The 27,878-nt window shown below is 41.6% G+C and overlaps 1 protein-coding gene across 2 annotated transcripts in view; it reads left to right on the forward strand.

The window, feature by feature from the left end:
• Positions 1 to 27,878, forward strand: part of Pcca (propionyl-CoA carboxylase subunit alpha) — a 370,367-nt gene that overhangs the window by 177,336 nt on the left and 165,153 nt on the right. For both annotated transcript variants that reach the window (XM_042285330.2, XM_006978778.4), the window contains exons 15-18: positions 2,162 to 2,230; positions 4,050 to 4,125; positions 12,097 to 12,207; positions 15,832 to 15,934. In XM_042285330.2, coding sequence (XP_042141264.1) covers positions 2,162 to 2,230; positions 4,050 to 4,125; positions 12,097 to 12,207; positions 15,832 to 15,934 — 359 coding nt within the window. The remainder of the gene's footprint in view (positions 1 to 2,161; positions 2,231 to 4,049; positions 4,126 to 12,096; positions 12,208 to 15,831; positions 15,935 to 27,878) is intronic.

The raw sequence follows: 27,878 nt of genomic DNA on the forward strand, positions 1-27,878 counted from the left end.
TTTTTGGTCACAAGAAGGAGCAAATACTTCAGAGTTAACTTTTAGTTCACACCTTTCACATGCTTCTTTAAGCCTGAAACACATTGTTAGAGCAGAGCTGAGGCTTTTCCTTGTAGTCTTTGATTGTCTGCTTAGAGATACATTTGACTCTATTCTTGAAGTGAAAGTCAGTGAAAATTTATGTAAGCTTTGTTTTCATGGATGAATAGGCACCAAATTTGTTTTTAATTGGTTGTTAGAAGTAAGATATGTAGTTGGCTATTTTTTGGGAGAACCTATATAAACAATAAGTTAAAAGTCAGGTTTCTTTTTTGCTTTGTACAGTTTCCTTGGAAATGTTGATCTGCTTGCATGTGCTGATTGTATATGATACATTTTTATTTTACCCTGTGGGTTTAAAGTGACAAATTCCTGTAATTATTTTAGTGAACAACAAAGACAGTTATATCTAGTAGCCATGGATAGGTTATTTAGCTTTTAGGGTGGTATTATTTAAGATGATGAAAACTATGTTATGAACTGCAGAGGAATACAATAATATTCCTTATTGCTTGTAGTATTTTACCAGTGGGTTGGACATGAGCTGTGCAGCAGATGACAAGATGTACTGAAAGTCAGAGCCTCAGACCTGCAACAATCCTGGTGTCAAACAAGCTTTGGCAATGTGCTGTGGGTGTAAAGCTGACAAGCTGGCCAGAGCAGTTCTGGCTTATTGGCACCCAGACTAATAAAAAACGACATCGTTTTTCTTAACCTGGTTACAGTGGCCATTTAAATGCTGAGAGAAAGCACACGAAAACTTTATCGCTTTCACGGTCGCCCTATTACTTCTTTCCCATTTCCCAAACAAACACCAAATTTTATAGAATTTATGCCCTGAAGTATGTTTTCAGCATATAAAGGCCGCGCACGTCTTGTGCGAATGTGGAGTGGCCTTCACTTTAAGAATCATTTGGAATGTGGGGTACATGGACCCAAATTGCTGCTTGTGCTGCACATACAGAAATAAGAGGCCCTGGGCATGTTCCAGCTTTCTCTTTAAAAAGAGAAGAGTGATGTGATTTTTTTCACTTATCTTCTAATGTCTTGTAATAAAGCCATCACCTACCCTCATGTGGATATTCTAGACAAGAGGTTCTATGTGCGGTCCCTTGATAATTGCCTAAATTAAAATATTAAAGGCCTACCAGCCGCTGCGTTGACCTTTTCCTGCCTTGCCACAGTCAGATGCACTGCTGTTTATTGGAAAGCCTCCTTCTCACAGTGACAGAGCTTCCTGTCTTCTCTTCCCACCCCTCACAATGTTGGGCACTACCGTCCTGCTGTTTTGGAAGTTTCGATTAAACTCTTCCGTCCTAAGCCCTAGGATATGATGCCTCCCAGTTTTAAATATTTTGATTAGCATCTAAATCCTTCAGATCCAAAACTTGGTCACAATGAATCTAATGAATGCCCTGTCCTTGGCAGATGCTCATTCAGAGCTTTACATGGCCACCTCTGCTGTGCTGCTGGCGTCAGGCTGGGAGAGGAAGACCCGAGTCAGTGACGCACTAACTAACTTGTGGGCTGGTGAGCAGCAGCCAGGGGCTTCAAAAGGATATTTGAACCTGCGCTGGTCCTGCCCAAGATGAAAAGTGCAGAATCCAAACTCTAATTGGGGCTTGCATCCTCATAGAACAGAGCCTTGTGGAAAGCTGTGTAAACACAAGGCCTCTGGGGACCAAAAGTATCAGAAAATAGCATTCAGGAGATGAATAGAGGAGATGAGGCAAAAGAGGAAAAGCTTTGCAGACTTGAAAGCCTGACCAGTTCCTATGGCTCAGAGGTACAGCTATGGCCTCCTCCCCAGTGCTCTCTGAGGGAGGGGGCTTTAGTGGGGCATCATCCCAACATGCTGCAGCCAGTAGCAGGTGCACCCCAGCATAGGGATGTATGAAGCCTCCCTCCTTCCAGTTTCTTTTTTTAAGTGAAAGAACAAAAGTTGTATGCCATAGTGTATATTAAGAGATAAATATCATTATGTGTCTGGGTTGTTTTCCAGAGGCAGGGATGTTGAGACTGAAACTTTATTATCCCTTTTCTCCATGGAAAAAATAGCGTGTGGTTAAATGAAACCAATCTGCCCAATATGAAGTTATGTACTTTTTCTTTTCTTTCTCAGGTTCGAGTTGACAGTGGCATCCAACCAGGAAGTGATATCAGCATCTATTATGACCCTATGATATCAAAAGTTAGTTCCATTTCTTTATTTTCTTTGAAACAGTACACATATTGAATCAAGGAATCAGAAGTTGAGCCTTTTTCTTAGCAATGTGCTGTAGTTAAACAAACCAGAGAACAGGATATGAAAGTGAGAGCAGTGCTCTCATGGCTCTGTAGGGCCCCCTGAGCCATAGGGTCACATGGCCACCAGCACTGCTCGGTGCATGTGCACAGCACCCATTTTAGCCAATGGCAGCTCGGCCTGCTGCAATGAAAGGAATTAGGTTGGTTTGCCCTTCCAAAAGAGGGTGATGTAAGTGGCAGGTTCTGTGGAGGACTGGGCCTGTAGGCTGTATTTGTTAAGAGTGCTCTTGACCTTGGAAGGTTTTCTAAATGACAGCTTGAGTGGATTTGACTTTGGTTGTTTACACTATGGCTGGACCCCAGAGTTTGGTGCGTCCCAGTCAGGTTCCCTACCACCAAGTCACCACCTGACCCAGCTAACTTTTATAGAAAAGTGTACCATAAGATTGGCCTATGTGTCTTTTTAAACTTTAACTTAGCAGAGTAAAGTAAAAAAAATCATAGACTTCTAAAATCTTAAGACTTCATAAATTGTAAAATGTTGCAATGTATAAACTTTGGATTTTATTTAAGAACTCCTTGTCTCTGAAACAATAACTTTATCTCAAGGACTGATTATCTTCAGGTTTTCTTTTAGTTTTGTGCTGGGGATCAAACGAGGATCATGTAGGTTTGCCCAGCACTCTGCCATGAACCCACACCTCTGGTCCCCAAGTGCTTTCTTGTGTAGTTGTTGCTGAAGAAACAAGCCACACAATTTTTTCACTTATTTTTACCATTAATATTCTTAAAAGAAATCTTAGATGCTTTAATTGTTAGAGAAACACACTTTGAAAGTAAAAATACACAAAATATTACAAACTGATTTTCAAACTTGCTGTTTCTTTTTTAGATGAATGTTCTTCCATTCAGAAAAGTGCCCTACAAATTTTCTAGATGAATTATATGTGTAAAATTTATTTATTATTTTTTTTCTGAGACAGTGTCTCACTATGTAGCTGAATGACCTGGAACATGCTTTGTAAACCAGACTGGCTTCAAACTCACAGAGATCTGTCTGCTTCTGCCTCCCAAGTGCTGGCCTTAAAGGTATATGTCACCATGTGGCAAACTGGGTTTATATTAAAGAGTGTATAAAATTTACTAAAATAATTACAGCCTATAATTTGTTGATATGCATTAAAAAAGACTTAATATATGTTGTCAAGGTCTTATTTTTTTAAATTTTAGAGATTCCATATAAAAAGACATAGATTCATGCAGAAAAATGGCCCTCCTTGTTTCAGCCAGCACCTTCAGCTTTTGTGTTAGGCTGTGGGAGACGGAATTTTAAGCACAGTCTAGCCTTTTCTTTCACTTTCATACTGGCTCTTTTGAAAGTTACAAAAGTTTTAGTTGTTTAGGAAATCAAACTTGGAAGCCTAGAAAACCAGGGATATTAGAGACTTCATCCCTAGCCCCACACTGTGCCATGTGCTTCGGGGCTGGGTCAGTTCTTCAGGCTCTGTTCCCTCCTCTCCTCCATCTTTCTTCTGTGCTTGTTTCCAGTTTTCAAATCTTTCTTTACTATGACAATGACATGTCATGGAAACATCTGAGATGGGTTGGTTCTCATTTGTTTATTCAAAGAAATCTTAATTGTCATTTTGTATTTGAAAATTGAAAAGACACATTGGTGAATGTGTTTGGAAATAAAAACCTTTACATGTCCTCGTCACTGTGTGTGGCTGGCTCTTTATACAGTTTTGTTTGCTTGCTTGTAGCTAATCACATATGGGTCTGATAGAGCGGAAGCACTGAAGAGGATGGAAGACGCACTGGATAATTATGTGATCCGAGGTAAAATGTACACATTTGCTGTTCTGTTACTATGTGTGGCATCCGGTCTAGTGAACAGCATGAGGCTTTGTACTTAGGGAATTCCACAAAATAATTGCTTACTGTACTTAAATGAAGATGAGAAAAGTATGAACAAGTTGAACATTGACACCAGGCACAGGTGTTTGGCTCTCTGCAGTCCAAGTTATTTAACTGAACATGGGACATAGCTCATTCCTCTGAAGGACTCATGGTATCTCTTACTTGTATACTTGATATAGTACGAGAGACTGTGAGGAACCGTTGTCCCGCATAGTTGGAGAGCGAGTTTGCTGTGTCACTGTCTGTGAGTTTTTGGGTTGGAAGTAGGAAGCTTACAGACATGTGCAAATGGACACAGGGCCTTCCTTACATTTGATTAATTCGGAGTCTGGGAGAACAGCTCTTGGCTTCTGCGTGGAGAAGAGGTAGGTAGTTTGCTGGAAAGTGCAGTTTTCTTCCCTGGGTCTCTGTCCTCGTTTCTGAGTAAGGTGCTGCCTGAAACAGAAGCTGCTCTTGTACTTGAGTCTGTAAAGTGGTTATTCTTACCCACTTTGAGGAGAAAATTATATACTAAATATCAGTACCAACTTTGTGTTAGTAATGAAAAAAGCTTTGCGATCAGATTCAAGTGTACATTATAATTTTGAATGGCCAGTGAGAGTCTAAGAACATCCACTAGGCAAGCCTGGGTGCTGGATCATTTTTGGCCTCTGCTCTTCCAGGGGACCCGAGTTTGGGTTCAGCATCTACATCAGGTGGCTCACAGCCACTCACAACTCAAGCTCCAGGGGACTGATGTCCTCTTCTGGCCTCTGTAGGTACACACATATATGTGTACAAACAGACATCTGAATAGAGATACAAGATCGGCAGGAAGTGGGGTGGGTATGGTAGAAATGAGTAGGGGATTGGAAACAAGTAAATGAGATAAAGGTAGAGACTCTGTGACTATGAATGTGACTATTTTTGAAACTGGACTAATTAGTGTTTCGTAAGTAAGACTCAAAATGGAATACTAACAGCTAATGGGACACATTTCAGATGAGTCATACAATCCTGCAGAAGGGTGAGAGTGTGGGGAGAACTAACCCAAATAAGCTGTGTATTTACTATACATATCCCTAGGCTAAAGAGAAAATATGTCTAGATAAATATTAAACTCTAATTAGTATGTTTATTTTTCATAGTTGATGCTTTAGCAGGTCTGAAACGAATTTATGTACATTCTGGAATTGAGGAAATAAATACATGTATTGTGGATAATAAGAACCAAGTTTCTTCTTGTCAGAGAGGCAGTAACAGATGTGGGAATGAATGCCTGGGGTGGAAAGAACCCTGTGTGTGGTATGAAGTTGAGTCTGAAGGTATCCGTGAGAACTCTTGGGCTTTAATATAAACTGAGGACTATGTAAAGGTGTGTGCATGTGTGTGTATGTACCCATGTATACACACACCATATGTACATTCTAGCTGAAGGGTCTGAATTTGGGCACTGTTGGCACTTTGGGGACAGCAACTGTTGTAGGATGACAGTCCTGTATAGAGTGTGCTTGTTCGTGTGCTTGGCTTCTGTCCACTCAGTTTACTAAATGTGTCCAGGCTTGGCTTCAGGAAGAGCATAAGATGAGCCTGAACTGCCCATGTAAGAGGGGAAGCTGTGCTGGAAAAGTGCAGTCAGGACAGGCGAGATCCACACCTGTCATCCCAGCACTCACCTGGACTCCACTTACTTGGTAGGCTGAGGCAGGAGGATTGGTGTGTGACAGTTCCAGGCCAGTTTTGGCTACAGTGTGACACCCTGTATAAACTGTAAAACAAACAAACCAAGGAAAACCTCAAAAGCAGATCTAGTAGGAAGACACAGGAGCTGCTTGAAGAGGCCTCCACTGGTCAAACTCAGAGTCTGCCACACAGGAAGTAGTGCCAGCAGTGGCTTACAGCCTGTAGCTGAAGTGAGAGTCAGGAGCTGGAAATATTTGGGTTGGATAAATGAAGGAGATGGCATGGCTCCTTCACATAGATTTTAAACCAATAGATGTAGAAAAAACACTTTATTGAGAATATAAAACATAAGAAAATCAGTAGATGCTGAAGTTAATGGGGAAAATAGAGAAACAACTCTTTTCATAATTTCTTGGCACCCCTCCATAATACACTTAATAAGCAACATGGGAACTGCTTCATGATTGCAACTTTACCCAGCAGCCAGGGCTCACTCCTGTCCTGCTCCTCTTGTTATCATTAGTGACACACATGCACACCCACACACCCACACACACATGCATGCAGGCACACGATTGAAAATGGGTAGACTGAATATAATCATGAGGAAACACCAGACATACCAACCTGAAAGACAATCAACAAAATAAATGGCTTCTGATCTTCAAAGGTGTCAAGGTCAATAAACACAAAGAGAAGGCAGCAGCTTATCTAGATCAAAGCAAACCAGAGGCACAGACCAGCCAGTGCAAGGGGTTTTGCACTAGATCCTGGACCAGGAAAAAGGCTTTCCTTTGTAGTAAAAGTCGTAAGTAGGACAGCTGGGGAAGTTTGAGTAATGTCTGTAGTTTAGATAGACACTTGTTTGCAGAAGAAACTTTTCTTAGGAAATATACAGGATGATATTTGGAGGCTGTCCTGTCTTCAGCTTACCTTCAAGTGTTTACATTAGAAAATGGTGTGTGTGGTCTGTGGTCTATGCGTAGAGACTACCACAGACTCAGAGCCTGGGTCAAGGGTGAACAATAATTATCTGTATTAGTTTGTCAACTTTTGAAGATTCTGAAATCATTACAAAATAAGTTGTTTTTATTGTTTTTTAAAATAAAAGGCTCCCTCCCTGCTTCCTACTATTACCTTTGATATTTACTTATTTACCTGGTGAATTCTAAAGGATGGGTGTGTTTTAAAACTGTTTTGTAAAGGGCAGGAAAGGAAGAAGAATTTACTGTATTGTTAAGTACCTGCTTCATTGGTAAATGTGTATTCCACCCCCCTACCCCCACCCCCGCCGCCCCACCAAATTACTTGAACATTTGTGAAAGTAGAGAAATTTTAGAGCATAGTATACCTAGATTAAACTTAAATTCCAAGTCCCCAGGAAAGAAGCAGTGGCCTCGGCCTCTGTTTGATCCTGGTGGAGTGCACAGCTAGTGTCTGGCCTGCTGTTTTGGAACCAGCAGGCAGTCAGAAGGCTGCTCCAGAGGCCTCCCTCTGTGGCCTGGTCATGATTTCCCATGCAGATGGGATCTGGTGAACTCTGGCACAGGTCACCCCAATTCCCAATCTGAAACTCTCACTCATAATTTTTATGATTATGTGATTAATAATATTAGTGAGGCTATAAACTAACTCTGAAAGAATACTGTACTGTCCGCCTACTGTTTATACAGGGACTTACTCAAATGGCATTGTCTTTCCTGGGACATGGAAAGACAGCAAACTAAATGCACAGTGGTACCTCTCATATGGATCATTCCTTCCCTCTGCTGTTTTGAGCTTTTTATGTACGGAATGGTTTCCTGATTATTCCTGTTTGGGCTTTAGAATTCGTTCCTGAGCACTAGTTCTTGGAGCAGCTAGTTGTGCTGTCAGCCATACATGGAAAAGAAAGGGTTACTTTACTGTGTGCCTTAGAGAACCAAAACAGCTGGTGACTTGATTTCACATAGCAGTATGTGGTATGCTACTCAGAGAACTTTAAGGAAAAATGTATTTGAGTTTCAGTTTTATTCTTGAAACATTACTTAGTGAAATCTAAGTCTTTTTCATGTTGTATTTATTATACAAGTAGAAAGATTAAAAAAAATTCTTCAATAGAATGGAAGCAGCCTAGATGCCCATCAATAGATGAATGTGTATCGGAAATGTGGTATATAGACACAATGGAATTTTACTCTGTTGTAAAAAAAAATGAAATTATGAAAATTTCAGGAAAATGGATGGGGTTGGAAAGAATTATATTAAGCAAGGTGATCCAGACTCAGAAAGACACCAACCTTGTCTTCTCATTGTTATGATCACGACCATTCGAGTTTGTAGAGTTTGTAGTGTGTGTGTGTGTGTGTGTGTGTGTGTGTGTGTGTGTGTGTGTTTATAAACAGGTGTAAATGTGGGTGAAGTCAGAAAGGAGACAAGAGAGTGTAAAGAGAAGTTCTGAGGGGATGGGGGAAGTACAAAGGATACACGTGACAGGAAAGCCGCAGGAGCCTGAGGACAGAGGGAGGGGATGAAAGAGTCAACTGTAAGAAGTGCAGGTGCCCATGTGTGTGTTTGGCTGTAGCAGGAATCTTAAAAGTTCTTATTAATAAAATCAAACCCGAGGCCAGTTATTGGGGTCAGTGCTGGTAGATCAGAGAGACAGAACAAGCCACAGCTATCTCACCTTGCCAGTTCCTCAGCTGGTCCTGTTTCCTCAGACTGGAAGCTTCTGTGTCCTCATCCCAATGGCTCTCAGCTGAACTGCTGCTAGAAGCCTGAATGCTTAACCAGCCAAATGCTTAACCAGCCAAATGCTTCTAGTTTCTGGTCCTCACGCCTTATGTATCTTCCTGCTTTCTACCACCACTCCCTGGGATTAAAGGCTGGCTTTCTGGGATTAAAGGTGTGTGTCACCATGCTTGGCTATTTCCAATGTGGCCTTGAACTCACAGAGATCCAGAGGGATTTCTATCTCTGGAATGCTAGGATTAAAGGTGTGAGTGCCACCATTTTCTAGCCTTTGTATCTAGTGGCTGTCTGTTCTCTGACCCCAGATAAATTTATTAGAGTACACAATATTTTGGGGAACACAATACCACCACATTTGGCTCTGCTGTTTAATATCCTGAATTTAAGTAATATTTGTTCACAATCCTTTTGGGTTACCTTTTCTAAAACCAACACCCCCTTTTCAACTATGAATATGGAATGAAATGCCATTGCAGCATTTACCCTGTTACTTGCATTTATTTCAATATTTTGGGTATCAGAAAGTAACTTTATCTTGTCCAAATTATAAACTGCATCTTTAAGCCGTGTTATATTTGCTGAAGGCAGATTGTGCTGTTTGGGTATTGGCAGTATGGAGAGATGAGAAACCTCTACCAGGACTAGGCTGTAAAGGAAAACTCAGTAAAGCTAACTGTGAAATATTACATATGTAGGCAAATATTAATTTTATTTTACTAACTGGAGCAATAATCATAGGAGTTAGACTGTCTCACTAACCTATTTACTATTTCAGTAGCAGGTTGGGGAGAGTGTCTTGTGAATGGATTAACTGAGTTATTAATTTTTATGTAAGAACAAACATTTTTCTCTCTTTGAATTAAATTGCTGCTGCACCTTAGTCTTCTGACGTTGGTCCCTCCCGTAGGGTGTTATTTCTTGCACACTTTGGTTATTGTAATACCTGTGGCAGTGTGTGGGGTTGATTTCATCCTGCCTGAGTCTGCTGCTTCTCCTGCTGTTTGGCTTCCTTCCTGTTGGTGGCCCTGGCCAGGTCTTGAGACCCTCTTACCTGTCATGGACTGGAGTGGGAATCCCTCAGACAGCACCAGCCTGTTTCTCACAGGCACCTACCTGCATTGCTCAGAGTGGAACAAGTGTTTTCCCCTTGTCCTCTCCATGTCAGCTGAGGCAGCCTCTGTTACTCTGTAGACCCAGAGATTAGGACATTCTGACTCACATCCTTCCCTCGACATCAGCCTAGCCACTCAGATTGTGGCTAAATCCATCACTCTCTCAGGTCCCACTCATTTTCTCCACAGACACTGTCAGCCCTTTGCTGTGGAGCACAGCCTGGGCAGTTTCCTTTGTGCGGTTGTAAACGATGTGCTTCCCACCTTCCCTCCCTCCTCGTGATGTGTAGACCTTCCAGCTTCACTCTGCTTCTCCCCACTACTCTCTCATTTTTCTGAAGGCACAGTGACTTTTTTCTGGGGCCTGTTGGACCGTGACTGCTGCATTGGCCTTTCAGCTGCATTTGACTGTGTCTCCTCCTCTCTGGCTGGATTGCCCTCCTTTCAGTCTTCTCCACACAAATGCCCCCTGGCAACCATTTGCTTTGTGCAACAAGGAAAATCTTTGATTTTTTAAAAAATTATCTTTTTATTCTCTATATATGAGTGTTTTGCTTGTATGTATGTATGTATGTATGTGTGTATGTGCACCATGTATATGTCTTGTGCTCATGGAGTCAGAAGAAGGCACCAGTCTGCCTGGAACTGGAGTTTTGAGTGGTTGTGAGCCACCATATGGGTTCTAGGAATTGAACCTGTACCTTCTGCAAGAGCAACAAGTGTTCTTAAGTACTAAGCCATCTCTCCAGCCATGTGAAAAATTCTCAAAACAGGTAAAATTCCTTCTACGATCCAGACCTCAAGTTTCCATCCCCACATCTTGCTTCACCTTTCTCTTAGGAACCTTGTTGTGGTCATTTCCTATGCACAGCACCTCTCTCTGGCAGATGAGATCCCTTTTTTAAAAGTGCTTTGATTTTGTCCATTTGTAATATACAATCCAGTTGCTGATCCTCCTTTCACATCACCACCCATTTCAAGAAGATTGTAAAGTCGCGCCCCTTTGTCTGTCTCTCTAAACATCTTATCAGATGCTGCCTACTTGTAGATAAATGTCCCCTTGTTTTCACTGGTTATTCGTTACGTCATCAGACACAACAGACCTTCTGTTACCTCTGTAGTGAAAGTATTTGTTTGTTTAATAAAAGTCCTTATATATGTCTAATATGTCTGTGCTTCAGGCATGTAGTTGATTTTCGGTATTCTTTGCCTGTTAATATAAAGCCCTTGGAAGCAGTAATTTTTGGCTATGAGCTAAATTGTTGCTTGCAAAGCAAGGTTGGGATAGGGGTACATTTCTCACAGACATGTAATGCAAAGGTTATTTATTTTGCAACCCTCTAAATAGGATAACTCCATCTGTGGAATTTTTGTATAAAGGAATAACATTCCTAGTAGAATTCTGGAACTTGATATAAGTGTTTGAGGTAGGTGGGATGATTTAAGAATTTGATTTTATACAGTGGAGATATGCAGTATTTTGTGAATTGGAAACAGAGATGGTAACATGTTTATATAGGTTGATAATGTGGTCTAGAATAAAGAGATGCATAGAAAAAATGCCCAGGAGGATATAGTAAGTTGTTAATATTAATTAGCCTAGGGATGGATAGTTATTTCAGAAAGCTAAACCTGTGTCCTCATATGTGAACTTTGTGTTCATGATAACCTGCTCTAACCAAGTTGTCTCGATACAGTGGTATGGATGCTATGGAAATATACTTGGCTTTTATGTAATGAGTTTGTTGGTCCTTTCAGATAGTGACATTTTTAAGGGGATAAACATGCATACAGACAGATAAACAGACTAGGGCTTGACCTACTTCATTTACATTGCCAAAGTGAAATTCCTGCCACATCAGGAAGCCCCGAAGAGGAGGAAATGAAAGAAAGGTGTTGAACACATCACTTCAACTTGCATTCCCTTGCTTAGAAATTGGTTGTCATGCTTAGCTGCAGGAAGGGTGGAAAGTGGAGTCTGAGTGGGTAGGTTTTGCTTTGCTTTTGTTTTAATATTTTTATTAGCTAAGGAGACCAGTAATTGAGTTATTCTTAGACAAAGGGAGTGAGACAGAGAGTGTGTTTGTGTTTGTGTGTACATCACAGGTCAATGTTGGTGTCTTTCTTAGTAGCTCTCCAGGGTCTCTCACTAACCGAGAGCTCACTGATTTGACTAGACTGCCTGGACAGCAAGCTCCAGAAAGTGATCCTCCTGTCTCTGCCCAACACTGACATACACAGCTCTCCTCTGCATTTTTCACATGGGAGTGAAACTGAGGTCCTTTCATTTGTATGGCAAGCATTTTATCAATTCCCTCAGCCCTCCCAAAGTTAGATTGTTACCTGACTCATTGTTCTCCAATTCAGCTTCAACTTTTATTTTTAGGTGTTACGCACAACATCCCCTTGCTTCGCGAAGTGATAATCAACACACGCTTTGTGAAAGGGGACATCAGCACCAAATTTCTCTCTGATGTGTATCCTGATGGCTTCAAAGGTATGTGTGTGTATATATATATGCGCTGAACTGTTTAGTTCTCAGAAGTTTGTTATGTCAGGTTATTTTTGTTCTTAATTGCAACACATAGCTTTTCTTTTATGACTGAAGGTTCCTTTGCTTCTATTCCACTTAATGTATTAGCTTTTTGGAGTATTCTTGACCCTCCCCTTCCCTCCCCTTCCTTCCCCTCCCCTTCCCTATTCTCTCTGCCTGCCAGCTCTGCCTATTCCTCTACTGCCTAGCTATTGGCTGTTCAGCTTTTTATTAGACCAATCAGGTGCCTTAGGCAGGCAAAGCAACTCATCTTTACATCATTAAACAACTGCAGCACAAACAAATGTAACAACCTTTACACAGTTGAAAGTAACATTCGACAGCATAAACAAAAGTAACACATCTCTGTGTAATTAAAGTGATATTCCACAACACTCCCATGTTACTCCCTGAGGCTCTGAGTGGCCACCATCTCCTGTCCTTCAGACAGTGGTTTCACCTTCCCCAGTTTTCCCCCAGAGCAAATCTTAGCTATGTTAAGCCATCATCTTTGACTGTTTGATGTATGTGCCTGAGAGACATCAGGAAGTGGCAAATGAAGCAAGTCCAGGACCTTCTCAATATGTTTGGGGCCGGGTCGCTATGCCCTGTGGGGTTACCCATCTGTTTCCCATCTGGCCTGATCTCCTTGGCACTGTTCATAGGCAAGTGCCTGTCTCTATGACTGCATTAAGATTTTCTATTATGTATGTTTATTTTCTCAAATCTATTTGTAACTGAGGGCACTTTTACAAAAGGTTCTTAGATTTGAACTTTGAAATGATTGGTTCTAAAATTTAAAAATAGGATACACAAGAATTGTTGACTTTTTAAATTTGAATATTAAAAAGCAAATTTTCTTTGATTTGAAACTAAAGGAAAAAATGAAGGAGCTATTTTAAGAACTATAATTTCAATTGACCAGATATGAGCATTTTGTATTTATTTCTCTAGTACCTTGTCACACTTTAATTTCAAGCCCCTTTAAAAACAATATCAGAATTATCTCTTTTCCTTTGGGAAGTTACTGATTTTTTGTATGAATTTGATTGAATATATGAAGTATGCATATGTGTTATCATATTCTCTCTTTTGTGTGCTGCTGAGGATAGATTTCAGAGCCTGCTACTGGGGTATCCCATGAAGTCTGAGGACCATTAGTTCTCTTTTGCTCCAAAGAGCTTAATGTATCTACTGATCTTTGTATGTTACTGAGGAATTGGAATATACTCACTGGTTCATTTGTAAATAATTGTAGTAAATCCATTTGGTGTTGACATGGGAGCAATGATATCGTCATGTATTCTGTGTCCTGGGGTCTGGAACCATTAGTAGACTTCAGGAAGAAATGCAGAAATACTTCACCTTGAAAATGAAGGTCAATAAAAAGAAAACAGGAAAATTGCTCTAGTCTTGATGGCCTGTGCAGGACTCCTAGGGTCCCAAGTCATCCCTGAGCCACACTTGAAGAATTCTTCTTCTAGGTGTTTGCTTTGGGATGTCTGGGTCTCTTTTCTGTGATCCACCTCATATAAAATGTGTGCATAGCTGTGGATTATGTGGGCCTTTTCTTCCCTGCTCTGGTGTCAGGAGAAGATCAGGGACGTGATATGGCCCACAAGGTTGTGGTTTATGAGTTAATGAGTGGTATCTCTGGAATCCTAGAATCAGGTGTGAGCTCCCATGTTGTGTTACAGTTCATTCAGTGTCTGAGATTTGTCCCAAAAAGGGATGTATCACTTGGGTTTTCCATACCCTTCTATTTTGTGAATACCTTTTTGTAGAGAATGTGCTACAGATCTTGAAAAGTATTTGTATTTAAATTCTTAGTATTTTTAGTTTATTCTGAGTGAGTTTTAGAAATAATGTTCTAACTACTTTATTTCCTTCAAATAAATTTGTGTGCCTACTGGATATTCTTTGCTCAGAACTCCAGTTGTACCTACTGTGCCATGTGGTTGTCTGCTGTCACATGACTAGCAGTGGACTGTGGTTGCTTCAGCTCTCAAGTGGTGTGCTAACTACAGACCCTACAGTGTCTGACTCCTGCTTTGATACCCATTGACTCCTGAACAATTCTACCAGTGCAGCAGTTACCTGCTGCAAGGCAGTCAGGCACGTGAGGCCGGCCAGGGGCCAGACCACTGCCCCTGGGGCCAACTGAATTTTGGTGTGGAGATAAATTGTGAGGGCGAGAAATTTGTTGATTTATTGATTGACTAATCAGTTGGTTGATCTGCATTCAAGTTCTCACTACATACATAAAGGCAGGAGAAGCATGCCTTTATTTTCTTTGAATCCTTCATGCTAGAAAAACATGGCCTTGTCCATGTCCCTGACTAGCATCAGTCTGCTTCTACAGAGGTTGGAACTTTGGCCTTTTATCCTCACTCTCCTTAGAAATAAACTTATGGATGGGAGTGAGGACAAGAAGCAAGTGTGAGGAGCTGGTGTGGTTCCTAGAGAGCTCTCTGTGTCTGGCTTTCCCATTTATTGTTTGGTTCTGTGTAACTATTTAAATCTCTTTCCTGGGGCTGGAGAGATGTTCAGCAGTTAAGAGTACTTGCTCTTCTTCCGGAGGATCCAAGTTCAGTTCTTACCACCCATTTCAGTGGCTTATAACTGTTTATACCTCCAGCTTCAGGGAACCCACTGCCTCTGGCCTCCATGGGCACCTGCACATGGGCACCTGCATTCATGTGCACATACCCACATATGCAGACGCACTCCTACATATAATTTAAAATAATAAAAGTAAGAGTTTTGAGCTGTTGGACTTGGGTGCTGGGAAACAGACTCTCGAGAACCATGGATGCTCTGAACCCTGCGCCAGCTCAGATGCCGTGGTTTCATTATTTCAATGGTATTTTTATCTAAACAGTTAAGTTTCTTTCTCTAAAAGATTCAATAAACATAACACTTTCATGTACTTCAGAGTTCAGATAAACAGGGCTGGTGGTAAGGTACAGGGGAGGGATCAACCATGTATCAGTCAACCTTTCTGCTAGTTGCTCCAGAGAGATTTTGGCCACCTTCAGTACATATGCCCTTAACACTTTATTGTTCACATTGCAGAGTAACCAGACTATGAATTTTGGAATTGTCTACTCATAACTTTAAGAATAAAAGGTGTTTTATGCAGTCAGAGCTTTAGAAAAGTCAGTAATTTCTTGTTCTCCAGTATAAATGAAGAAGTTTGAAATATAGTTGCTTAGACAAAAAGCTTTCACTGAAAATTAAATCATGGTTTGTGTAAAAATAAGTGTTAAATGATAACTAGAAACTTGCTTTCAATAATGTCATTGTTCTGGTATTTGTAAATCTCTGACCAGAGAATTCTAGTTGGAAAATTAATAAACTTTGAAAACAAAACAAAGTCTCTTTCCCTGTGTTGGGCAGTGAGCTTTGAGTGAGCAAAGCTCAGGGTTCTTTGTTATGGAGCTTTCTTACACCCTTTCACCTGCTTCTTGTGTAATGCTGACTCCATAATAGATGCCTGGTGGAGTTCTTGTCTGATTGACTAATGACTGTAAGAGGAAGTGCAGATGCTGACATTACAGATGTGACTGATGCATTGATTTCCTACAGGACACACGTTAGCACAGAGTGAGAGAAACCAGTTACTGGCCATAGCATCGTCGTTGTTTGTGGCATCCCAGTTACGAGCACAGCGCTTTCAAGAGCATTCAAGGTATGAAGTGAATGGGCAGAAAATACTCATGATTGTCTTTTCTGCATAGAAACATGCCAACAAAAGCACAACAAAAGGTCTTGGCTCTTGATCTTCTCAGGGTCTTTGGGGAAGCACAGTAAGCTCACAGTGAACACAATGTGGTGCTGTGAATACATTAGTCTCCTTTCCTTTCCTTCCTCTTTTCCCCTCCTTTCCCTCTCTTTCCCCCTTTTCCCCCCTTTTCCCTCTTTTCCCCCTTCCTTCCTTCCTTCCTTCCTTCCTTCCTTCCTTCCTTCCTTCCTTCCTTCCTTCCTTCCTTCCTTCCTTCCTTCCTTCCTTCCTTCCTTTTTAACTTGGAAAAGAGTATCTTAGCTGTCTAATTTAGACATCAGTAGAGGTAAGAAGCCACTCTGATATTTTTGTTCTGGGAATTTTGTTCAGCTTAGTTTGCATTGGTTTTTTCTATTTTATTAATTTGCTGGTCTTGAAAAATGTTCACTATACAGCATTGGGAACCAATCTCAGTGGTTAATACATACATGTCAGAAATTGGAAGCTGAAGGGTGGGGTTAACACCATGAGATGGTTATCTGTAACCCAAGGATAACTTTTAACTTTCTGGTGACCCAGGTGAAAGGGGACACACACCTTCTGCTAGCATAAGCACAAAAATCTCATGGGCAATGCTGTTTTTCAGCGATGGGGTCATTGATCATAAAGCTGTGCTTGCTAGAGTAACCCTTATAAGGAAAGCTGTGGTGTTGCTAGAACTGCACTATTATACTTTCTTTTTGCTTTTTTGCAAGAGGAACAATGAGAGAGTGGGGTGGTGATAGACGGTGACCAAACAGCTCTGTTCAGCTGATCAGGGCACCTCTGAGAAAACAGACAAGTATCAAAGTTGTGTGCAGTTGCATCTTAGTACTTAATGGGGTTCATTTATGCTACTTCTTCAGAGAAAGTGCTAGAAGCTCAGTGTACAATCTTTTTAGAAGTAATGATTCAGTAGCTATTTGGAGAGGGGGTGTGGCAGTGGTTCAGTAAACTCCAGATGGTTGGCAGGAGAGGGAGCGTGGTCCGCAGAGCCATGAATAGGATAACTGCTCTCCTCGGTTGCCCTGCAGTCTAGTGTGGAAGTTAGGAGCCACATGTGCTGGTAAGGTTAAACTGAAAACCCACTTCCTCCATCACACTGGCCGTATTTCACGTGCTCAGCAGCCTCATGGGTTGCTGTGTGCTTTGTGAACACAATGGCCCTTTTCATCTCGGCAGCCCTGCTCCGCTGGGTCCTGTGGGCCTGTGCTGCTCCAGCAGGGGGTGTGCTCAGGAGAGTGTCTTAACCTCATGTTGTCTGTGGTTACTTTTTAAATGACTGTGATATTTCTGCCCTCATTCTCCTATTATTTGGATTACTGTTACCTCAGAAGTCCTAAGTAGTTAAACGTGAAATGATGTGGCTTTTAGGAGTTGTGTTGGCTTTTATTTAAAGGAAATAAATATGCTCGTTTATTCTGTGTCAGACTCTGAAGAGGACTGAAAGTATGAAAAAGTGAAAATTGGGTTAACCCCAGACTTTGTTAGCAGTCACAGAAAACATTGCAGTGTTGTTTTTTTTTTTTTTTATTGGGGGGGGGTGCATTTTGCATAATTAGAGTCATCCTAGTAACACAGTTGACAGGCAGCTCCTTGTGCTTTGTTTTTTTTTGCAGTTCAAGCTTTAAGTCCAGGGCCAGAGCTATATTTTCAGCTCTTAATCTTTTTTGATTAAAAAACTACAGTATTATATTGTGATTATTTACTAACGATTCTTTGGAAAAGTTAAGTTTTAGAGGTATTTAAACATCTGCAACTTATGATAGTAGGCAGAGCCCCATCTAATCATTACTCAGCTTCCACAGTCATAAAAAAGTACCCCCCCATTTCCTCTCTATGCATTACCCACCTGCCCCAGTTGTTAATGTTTTAAGGGAAATTTCCAGGCACAAATAGACAAGTTTTACTTGTGTACTTCAGTGAAATGCTGCTCCTGTGTGGCTTACGCCCCTGGAGACATATGTGCCAAGTGTCTCTGTCAGAAAGTTCGGTTGCCTCACCTCAGTTTGTTGCTGCCTTCAGTGACTATCTTCCTTTGTGTTTGATTTCTGCAGAATTTCTACCCCAAATTGTAAATTTCATCATTGCTACTTTTATAACTTTTCATGTCATATTGTTGAACTCATTGTCTTTTTATAAGGGGGAAGAATCACATAAGTGAAATACATAGATTAGAGTTGTTATGCAGATAATCGTGCATACGTATATTTTCAATGGCACAAGTAACTGTTCCTTTTTAGTGAGTTGATTTTCTGTGGAACTTACCACTTACTTAGGCCAAAATGCTCTTAAACTATGACCACCATTAACAACAGAGGCTCTCTACAGTTAAGGTTTGCTATGGAGGGGCCTGATGCCTCCGCCAAGCTTAGGTCTGCTATTTGAACCTTCACAGCCTGGCTTCTGAGGCTGTTTTTATGATTGGCTTGGGAATGGAGTGGCATGTCACCCTCCAGGTGTGGCTCCACCATGCAGTGTTTTCGCTTCCAAACCAGTAGCTCACAGCCCTTCCTCTGGCTTGCTTGTTTTGGCTGCTGATCTTATTTTTCCAATTTCTCTGTGGTTTTTACTCTTTCATCATTTATGACTTGGAAAAAGACATTACTATGTACCATAGTATTTAGATAGTAAAGTGGTAGAGGGCATTTCTGGGGAAAAAAAGGCAAGTTAATGTCAGAGACAATAGTACGCTTCTTGGGATGCCTGTAAGTGCAGAACACAACTCTTACACACATACTGATTTACTGTGTACTTATGCTCCTTTGTAGTTCTTAACACTCTGGGGCTTGGGGGTGTCAGTTACTCAGAGCTGAGGCCTGGAGCACTGTCCCTAGATCCAAAATAAAGTTAAAAATAAAAATGCTTAATTAGCAGAGGTGAATATTAAAATTCTGTTGAAGCAATGCTTTCTCTTAGGTGGATCTGACATGAATTTTACTGGCATGGTGGTTTGGTATAGTAATTTGTTGTACTAACTAATAAGTGTTAGAAGGAAAAATAACAATGAGAATCCCTTAGTCCCTTTTGGTAATGTTTATATATGCTCGGAATACCTGCTCTCCTCAGCTCTAAATCCAGCTTGTGGAGCAGTCAGTGGAACTTACCTTGCCCTGGGCAGGCCCAGCTCTGCCCCTCAGGCTTCTCAGATGCTGGTGAGGAGGCCACCTGCCTTCAGAGAGATGTCCCATCTCCTTCCCTCTGGCGGCAGCGTTTCTCTGTAATTCATCTTCGTAAGGTTTGTAGCTCTGAAGCTGTCACCTGGGTTTTCTGCTAAGCCATGTAACTTACAGAGCAGAAAGCATGCTTGGTGTTCTTAAGAGTGAGGAAGAGGCAGGTGAAGAGAGAGCCCTGTTCCCCTTTAGAGGTAGTCCTCTGGCCTAAGCCATGCTGTAAGGGGCAAGGGCAGTGTTACCTGTTTTCACACATTGCATTTATCTCAAGGTCTTTGAGAGTAAATGCTGACTCTAGGCTTATAAAAGTACTGTTATTGCAGATAGATAGAAGTTAACTAAATTTCACTGGCCTTATTTTGTTCCCCTGCTTTTCCTCCTTTGCCCTTTTGCTGCCTAGTAGTTCCTCAACTTGACATAGACTAGAATCACTTAGGAAGAGGGAACCTTAATTGAGGAAATGTCTGACAGAGTGAGCACTTTTCATTGACATCTCCAATCACCTAGAAGCTTCTATGTACAGGTAACAGAAGTCCTGATCCAGACAGATGCCCTGAACATGCCACTGAGCAAGAACAGGGGGCTCGGAAAGGACAGCACAGAGTGTGGGTTAGCTGAGGCCATTCTCCATGGTGGTCCTGTCCTGTGCTTATGTATCATAAGGTGGAAGAAGAAGCTCCAGGAGCCAGGTCTGTGAGGTCAGGTTTAAAGGACTGTGCCATCTGTAAGAAGCTGGGGAGAACTGGGCAGTTTTCCCAGAAGTTACCCATGTACTGACTTCTGATTCCTCAGAATACAACCGTGTGTCAGCACCTAAACCAGTTCTTGCCAAGAGTATTGGATATGAGAAGCCCCTTTCCCATATCTTTTTGTTTTATTTTGAGCCACAGTCTTGCTGTAGAGTCCTGGCAGGTCTGGTACCGGCTATGTAGTCCAGGCTGATTTTGAACTCACAGCAGTCCTCCTGTTTCTGGGATTATAATAGATATGAGCCTCCACATCAGTTTGATGATTTTTTTTAACTAATTTTTTTGTGGTGTGTGTGGAACATGTACTGAATAATCAACTAAAACAATGCTTCCTCCCTCCCTCCTTCCTCCTTCCCTCCCTTCCTCCCTCCTTCTCTCCCTCCCTCCTTCTTCATTCCTTCCTCCTTCCACCCTCCCTCCCTCCTTCCCTCCATGTTGTTCTGGATAGTTTTATGTCAACTTGACACAAGCTAGAGTCATCTGAAAGGAAGGAACCCTAATTAAAATGCCTCCATAAGTTCTTGCTGTAGGGCATTTTCTTAATTAGCTATCAATGGGGGCAGACTCAACCCATTTTGGGTGGTGCCATCCCTGGGCTGGTGGTCTTGGGTTCTGTAAGAAAGCAGGGTGAGCAAGTTATGGGGAGCAAGTCAGTAAGCAGCACTCCTCCATGCCCTCTGCACCAGCTCCTGCCTCCAGTTTCCTGCCCTGTTTGAGTTCCTGTCCTCACTTTATTCGATGATGAACTGATGTGGAAGTATGTAGCAGGAATCTCTAAAAGGTCTTATTAATAAAAACAAACCTGAAGCCAGGTAATGGGTTAAATGCTGAAAGATCAGAGAAGTAGAACAAGCTGCAGCTACCTCACTTTGCCAATTCCTCAGCTGATCTTGTTTCCTCAGACTGGAAGCCTCTGAGTCCTCATCCAAATGGATCTCAGCTGAACTGCTTCTTGAAAGCCTAAAAGCTTAACCAGCCTAGTTAATGTTCCTCATGCCTTAAATACCTTTCTGCTTTCTGCCATTACTTCCTGGGATTAAAGGCTCTTGTTACCACGCCTAATTGTTTCCAATGTGGCTTTGAACTCACAAAGATCCGGATGGATCTCTGCCCCTGGAATGCTAGGATTAAAGGTGTGAGTGCCACAATTTCTATGTCTGTCTAGTGGCTGTTCTGTTCTCTGACCCCAGATAAGGTTATTAGGGTGCACGATATATTGGGGAACACAAGATCACCACAAAAGTGTAAGCCAAAGAAAGCCTTTCCTCCCCAACTGGCTTTTTGATCATGGTATTTCATTGTAACACTAGAAACCCTAACTAAGACACATGTTATCTTCTGTTTTCCTTCCCCTCCTTCCGAGTGGGACAGGGAAGGACAGTGGCACTTAAATGAGGGTTACATGAGGGTGGTGCCCGGGGGAATGGGGAGCAGTGCAGGGTTCCAGCAAGCAGCTTGCTGTGGTGCAGGCACCAGCAAGATTTCCTGGCTGCAGAGTCAGAAACAATCGTAATTGGGCAAAAATGGAGGCCAGGAGGCCAGTGAGAGATAGCTGCAGCCCAAGTCTGAGCCCTGGGACTCTCCAGCACCAGTAACTCTTCACGATGGGGAGAACACAGCAGAGGAAGAAGTTGAGAAGGAGCAGTAGGAGAGGCCAGAGAGCCGGGCATGATGAGCCTGTGGACCGGTGCAGGCCTGCAGTCCCAGCAGTTGGGAGGTGGAGGCAGAGGATACAGATGTGTAAAGTCTTGTGCTTTACTTTGACTTTATAGAAAAGGGAACATTCTACTTAAAAAGATGACTTTTTTTTTAAAATATTACATTGTTAACATTTTGCCATTAATTATACTTCAAAATTGTACTTCAGTTTTTAAAAACTGTGAATTAACACTTTAAAAATTAGCATATGATTGAAATAGAAATAATAAACCCAGAGAGGTAATTTGCATGATGACACCTTACAGAGTGTGATGATATACCCCCATTGTGTTGTACATCTCCTACTCATTGAAAATGCATACACCAAAGGCCTTTGATTTATGGCATATCCCTTGTCAGATTTTTCAGGATAGAAATTATGGGTTGCTTTGGTTGTTTTGGCTCCCTCACCCAGCCCTGAACTGTGAACGGTTGACATGGTGCAGCCAGTGAGACCAGCACCTAGTAAGGTGCCAGGAGTTTGGTCTCAGCTACATGGTAAGATGGTACAAACAGTTTTGCCAAACTGTTTCAGCCTTTGCCTTCCTTTTCCTGTCTGAATAGTGACAGCGTTGGATGGGGTGGCTGCCCAAGGCTTCTTCAGCTCAGAGCCTGCTTGAATTGAATAAGGTCACAGATTTTACTTTATGCCCATAATTTCTCTCCAGTACTGGTTCAGATATTAAAGTCTCAGAAACCAGAATTTTATGATGGCCAGTGATAATACTGATGAAAACAGTTGGGCCCACAACGTGGAAGTAAGGCATTCCTTGATGTTAGGGCTGGCCTAGCCTGTGTGGATCAGTGTGTAACCTCGCCCTGTGCTCTGGCTTCTTGGGACATCTCAGGCATCTGAACAGCCACACAGCCTGCCCCAGTTTAACCCTTTCAACCATAATCCTGAAAGGGGAAATTGCATTCTCGTGAATTCCCTCTCTGTGTTATTGCTGTGTTGACATCTGTGTTGTACATTCTTTCCTCATCTGGCTTCCTGATAAAATGGAGAATCAATGTCCTAGTGATTTCTACCTGACAGATGTAATTATCTGAGGTTTTTCTTGCTATTGAAAACCAGTGGCCTTTCCTGGTCTCAGATGTAATTTGTTCACTTGTTCTTAAGTTTCCATCTGGAGGGGGAGTTTTAGGTTTCAAATAGGGTTTTAACCATTGACGAGTAATTGGGGAAAGGAGCACAGAAAAAGTAGCTTTGTGAAATCATTTCTAAGAAAAAGCCAATATTGCTGTGTAGTTCGCATTATAGGAGGTTTAATTTAGTTTTCTGAATTTAAAAGGATATGTCGTATTGTATCACATTTACACCAGCTATGAATAAAACAACTTTATCACACTTGATTCATGTATGTTCTCGGGCAGGTCACATTGTTTTACAATGACGTTGGCGGATTGGTGGCTGACTTTATACTTATTTCCAAACACACAAGGTCATGCAGCATCTTTGGAAGCACACACATCTATCTGAGCAAACACACATTTCCTGTTGGCTCTTACTGCTTCTACTACAATGTTTCCAGCTTTTTACTGTGACTGTGCTTTGGCTGAGTTAGAAGTTGCAGTGAGCTCAAGCATGTAAGTGAGCTCAAAATTGGAAGTGTGTAAAATGACACATCTGTAATTTTTTTTTGCTGAATACCACGTTTTACAAGCCTTTCTCTTCAGTTGTCCTGTAGGGACTGAGTGTCGGAGCAGCCTGCTATTGTAGGAGCGTCCCTGTCTCCCTGCCCTGGCTCCAGAAGCCTTGCACACTTCATCAGTGTTATTGTAATCATGAGGCTGCAGGACACTCAGTGGCTGTTGCACCCCACTGGCAAATCCCATTCATTCTCCTTCCCATTCACTATTGCCATTGGAGAATTGATTTCTCTCTCCTCTACTCTAACCTTTCCCAATTCATTTTGGATTGTTCGATGTGAAACATTTTAATTTCATATCATACAGCTATTCATCTCACAATCCCTTTTTTAACCTGTCACCAGGGTAACAGCATAGCATGCTTTCTTTAGGCAATCAAGTTTTTATTTCACATGCTTAATGTTGCATTAAATGTTTGCATTTTGTTTAACCCCCATTAAATACTTTGAACTCTGGATATGTTTTATAGGGTAATGAAATCTCTGATTTTTGAATTGAAACTAAATCAACACCATCAGTGCATTTATAAGAAAATGTCAAAAGATTAATTTGCATAATACAAAGATGATTGTTAAAAATCCAAGTTAGCTGATCTGTGCAAAGTAATTTTCAGTGGGGAATGGAGCAGTATTTGTATATTTATGTTCAGCTTTGTTCCCAAAAAGAATTTAAAATTGGTTTAGAGAGATTTGTCAGGGAGAGAAATGCAGTATTTAAACGAGTAATGGAATTGGTACAAATGGGAAATAGATCTTTTGAAGATAGTGCTTAATTTTTCAGCTTGCTTCTTCCTGTATTTATGCAGAAAGAACATAATGACTTAGGTGTTTAATGACAGATGGAGTCATGAGATGGCCCAGAATGAGATGAAAGGTTGTTCTAAGAGCTTGATTTTAGGGCTGTGTTCATAAATATTTGCTTGTCGGCTCACGTCGGTGTTGCATTTCTCTGAAGTAGCTCAGATTAGTGCAGATGGGAATGCCCGCATTTGAGTCTGAGTCTCTGGAACCCTAACCCACTAGACTTGTGTTCCACTTGCCATTTCATCTTCCCCCCATGTAATGATTTCAGTGAATTCTGTTCTAGCAATAACTTCTGTGAACTCTGGAAAATACTAAGAAGTATAAATAAAGCTCTAGGGAAAATAATGGGAGACTAATGAACCATATTGTTTGAAAGTATGGTTGTTTGAAAAGATACTTACATGTAGTTGTTCATGTTTATACTTAGATCCTTCTCTATATTTACTAATGCTTTCTTAGTAATAGATGGACAAACTGAGTTAAGCTTCCTGTGTTATTGCTTTTCATTCCCTGTCTTTTTTTTAAACTTTGAAGTGTATAAGTTAGAGACATTTTTATTAATTTTTTTATTTATTTTACATACCAACCAGTTTCCCCTCCGTACTCTCTTCCCATCCCCCCTTCCCTCTACACCTCCTCTCCCCCATCCACTCCTCCTCCATCTCCACTCAGAAAGGGCAGGCCTCCTATAGGAGTCAACAAATCATGGCATATCAAAGTTGAGGCAGGACTAAGCTCCTCCCCCTGCATCAAGGTTGGGTGAAGCAATCCAGCATGGGGAATGGGTTCCCAAAAACCAGTTCAATCGCCAGGGACAGGTCATAGTTCCACTGCTAGGGGCCCCACAAACAGACCAAGCTACAGAATCTGTCACACCCATGCAGAGGGCCTAGGTCGGTCCCATGCAGGCTCCCTAGCTGTCGGTCCAGAGTTGATGAGCTCCCACGAGCTCAGGTCAGCTGACTTAGAGGCATATTTTAATGTATTCTTGTCTTTAGTTTGGTTCTCTGTGGAGAAATTCTAATTTGTTCTCTTGAGGTTGTGTGGATCCAGGTAGCATTGGCCTAGCTGACCAGTGTTAAGACCATCTACTTCACAATGGTCTCCTTCCCTAAGTAAATCCTTCTTTTTATGATGATAACCTTTGTCTTCAAAATTACTTATTAGGTCATTCCAAAAGTCTCAGAGAGTGCCCATGTGATAAGATGCATGAGTTTATGACAAGTGCAGGAGTCGTCCCTTCCTTTAAAAAGTCACCCACTCTGGTACAGTGCCCGCATAGAAGAGAGATGTCGAGGTTGTTTTCCAGAGGGTAGAAAAAAAATCTAAATTTCACCTTTGCCACATTTTCTATCTAAAATGTCCACAGTTTTCAGCCATGGGTAACGGCATGTAAAAAAACATGAAAGTGTGCTCTGCTCTAAAGATGGAGTTAGTTGAAACTGTCCAGGAGGGAGTCTAGGTGTTGGACTTATTATGCAGTGATCTAAGTGAACTATTTTAAATGATTTTCCAAGTGCTCAGAGAGATGGAATGGTAGTTAAGAGTACTTACAGTGCATGCTAAGGACTTGGGTTCAGTTCCCAGCTCTTACCTCACAGCCGCCTCTAACTCCCGTTGTAGGGGAGCTAATACCCTCTGGCTTCCTCAGGCACCTACAGCACATGGTACACATAAACTCACAGGCACATGTACATACATGTAAACTTTTAAAAAATTCAATTTATTCAAGGAACTAAATGAGGTGAGTTGTGAAGAATTAAAGAGTTGTATAGTAACCATGATTGACAAGATGGAAGATATCCATAAAAATTGAAATAATAAAATGGCAAGTAACAATTTTAGATAAAAAGATAATGCTTAAAACAAAACCATATAGATTTGAGGTGGCAGAGGAGTCTTCAAATGTTAAGATATGTCAATTAAGGTAATCTACTATGTCATAAGTAGATACTAGATATAAAGCAAAGGATAACCAGACTACAACCAGAGAAGCTAGCTAACAAGGAGGACTCTAAGAGGGATGCAGGGATCACCCTGGGAAGGAAATATAGATGAGATCTCCGGAGTAAACTGGTGGTGGGGCAATAGAGGGGAGGAGATGGGGAAATAGGAACATGAGGGAATGGGATAGTTGAGCTGGGGGAGGGACGGAGTGGGAGAGCAATGAAAGAGGTATCTGGATAGAGGGAGATGTTATGGGGTTAGGGAGAAACCTGGTGCTAGGGAAATTCCCAGGAACCCACAAGGACGACCCCAGGTTAGACTACTAGCAACAGTGGTGAGGGTGCCTGAACTGGCCTACCCTGGTAATCAGATTGGTGACTACCCTAACTGTCATCATAGAGCCTTCATCCAGTAACTGATAGAAGCAGATGCAGAGATTCATAGCCAAGCACCAGGCCAAGCTCTAGGAGTCCAGTTGAAGAGAGGGAGGAGGGATTATATGAAAAGGGGGGGGGGCTCAAGATCATGACAGGAAAATCTACAGAGACAACTGAACCAAGCTCACAGGAACTCACTTAGACTGACAAATGTGGAGCCTGCATGGGACTGGACTAGGCCCTCTGCATTTGGAGACAGTTGTGTAGCTTGATCTGTTTGAGGGGCCCCTGGCAGTGGGATCAGCTATCCCTAGTGAATAAGCTGGTTTTTTGGAGTCCATTACCTATAGTGGGATGCCTTGCTTAGCCTTGATGCAGGGAAGAGGGGCTTGGTCCTCCCTCAACTGAATGTACCAGGCTTTGCTGACTCCCCATGGGAGAACTTACCCTTTCAGAGGAGGGGATGGGGGGATGGGGGGAGGAGACTGGGGGGAGAGTGGGAGGAGGGATGAGAGGGGGATCTGTGGTTGGTATGTAAAATAAATGAAAACATTTCTTCAAAAAAAAAAAAAAAAAAAGATGATCCACTATGTCAAATGAAAGAAAAATGAAGAAAAGTTAAAAAGACTTAGAGATTTAGAAGGACACAATCAATCTAGCCACATGGATCTGCTCATAGTTCCAGAAGGAGAGGAGAAAGGAGCAGAAAAAGAATTTAAAGAAATTCTAGTTAAATTTACCCAACTTTGATAAATAGTATTATTCTGCAGAACCAAGAATGTTAATAAAGTACACGTATTATAAAGTCAAAGAAAGACACACCTCAACACTAAAAACAGGAAGAACTTTGTAAGCAGTAAGAGAAAAATGATTTATCACATGAACTGTATCCTCAATAAGATAAGGAGTTCATTCCTCAGCAGATACCAAAATGGATGGGGAAAAGATTGGAACCAGCAGGATATGGTGCAGTTTACTGGTAGAGTACTTATCTAACTCACGTAACAGGCCATGGAGTTGGTCTCCTGCGCAGATACATACACATGTACATACATACCTGACATTGGCTTCCCACAAGAGATAAACTTTCCAGTCAGAAAAGCCTCGCTCACACTTCCTACAAGTCTGTCCTGTCAGGAACAACAGTGTATGAGGTGCACATTTGTTTTTGGTTGCTGTCAAAGCCATCAGGATGGTTAGAACTTAAACAGGTAGGCACTGTCTGTGGTCCTCAAGTCTCAGAGAAGATACTCAGGACTGTCAGGAGTTCCTGACATCAAGCAGAATATCATGGCAAAATGGGGGCAATAGACAGAGGAGTTTCCTACTGGAAATTATTGATTGACTGCCCCTTGAAATGTGTGTGCATGAAAACTCCAGGGAACTCAGCATGGAGAACTTGCTGGAATGATGAGTGAACAGAGAGCTTGAATTTCAGTTGCATACCAAGGAATGTGATGATGGTGCTTGGAATT

This window comes from Peromyscus maniculatus, chromosome 9 (genome assembly GCF_049852395.1).
Source record: "Peromyscus maniculatus bairdii isolate BWxNUB_F1_BW_parent chromosome 9, HU_Pman_BW_mat_3.1, whole genome shotgun sequence".
Taxonomy (NCBI): Eukaryota; Metazoa; Chordata; class Mammalia; order Rodentia; family Cricetidae; genus Peromyscus; species Peromyscus maniculatus.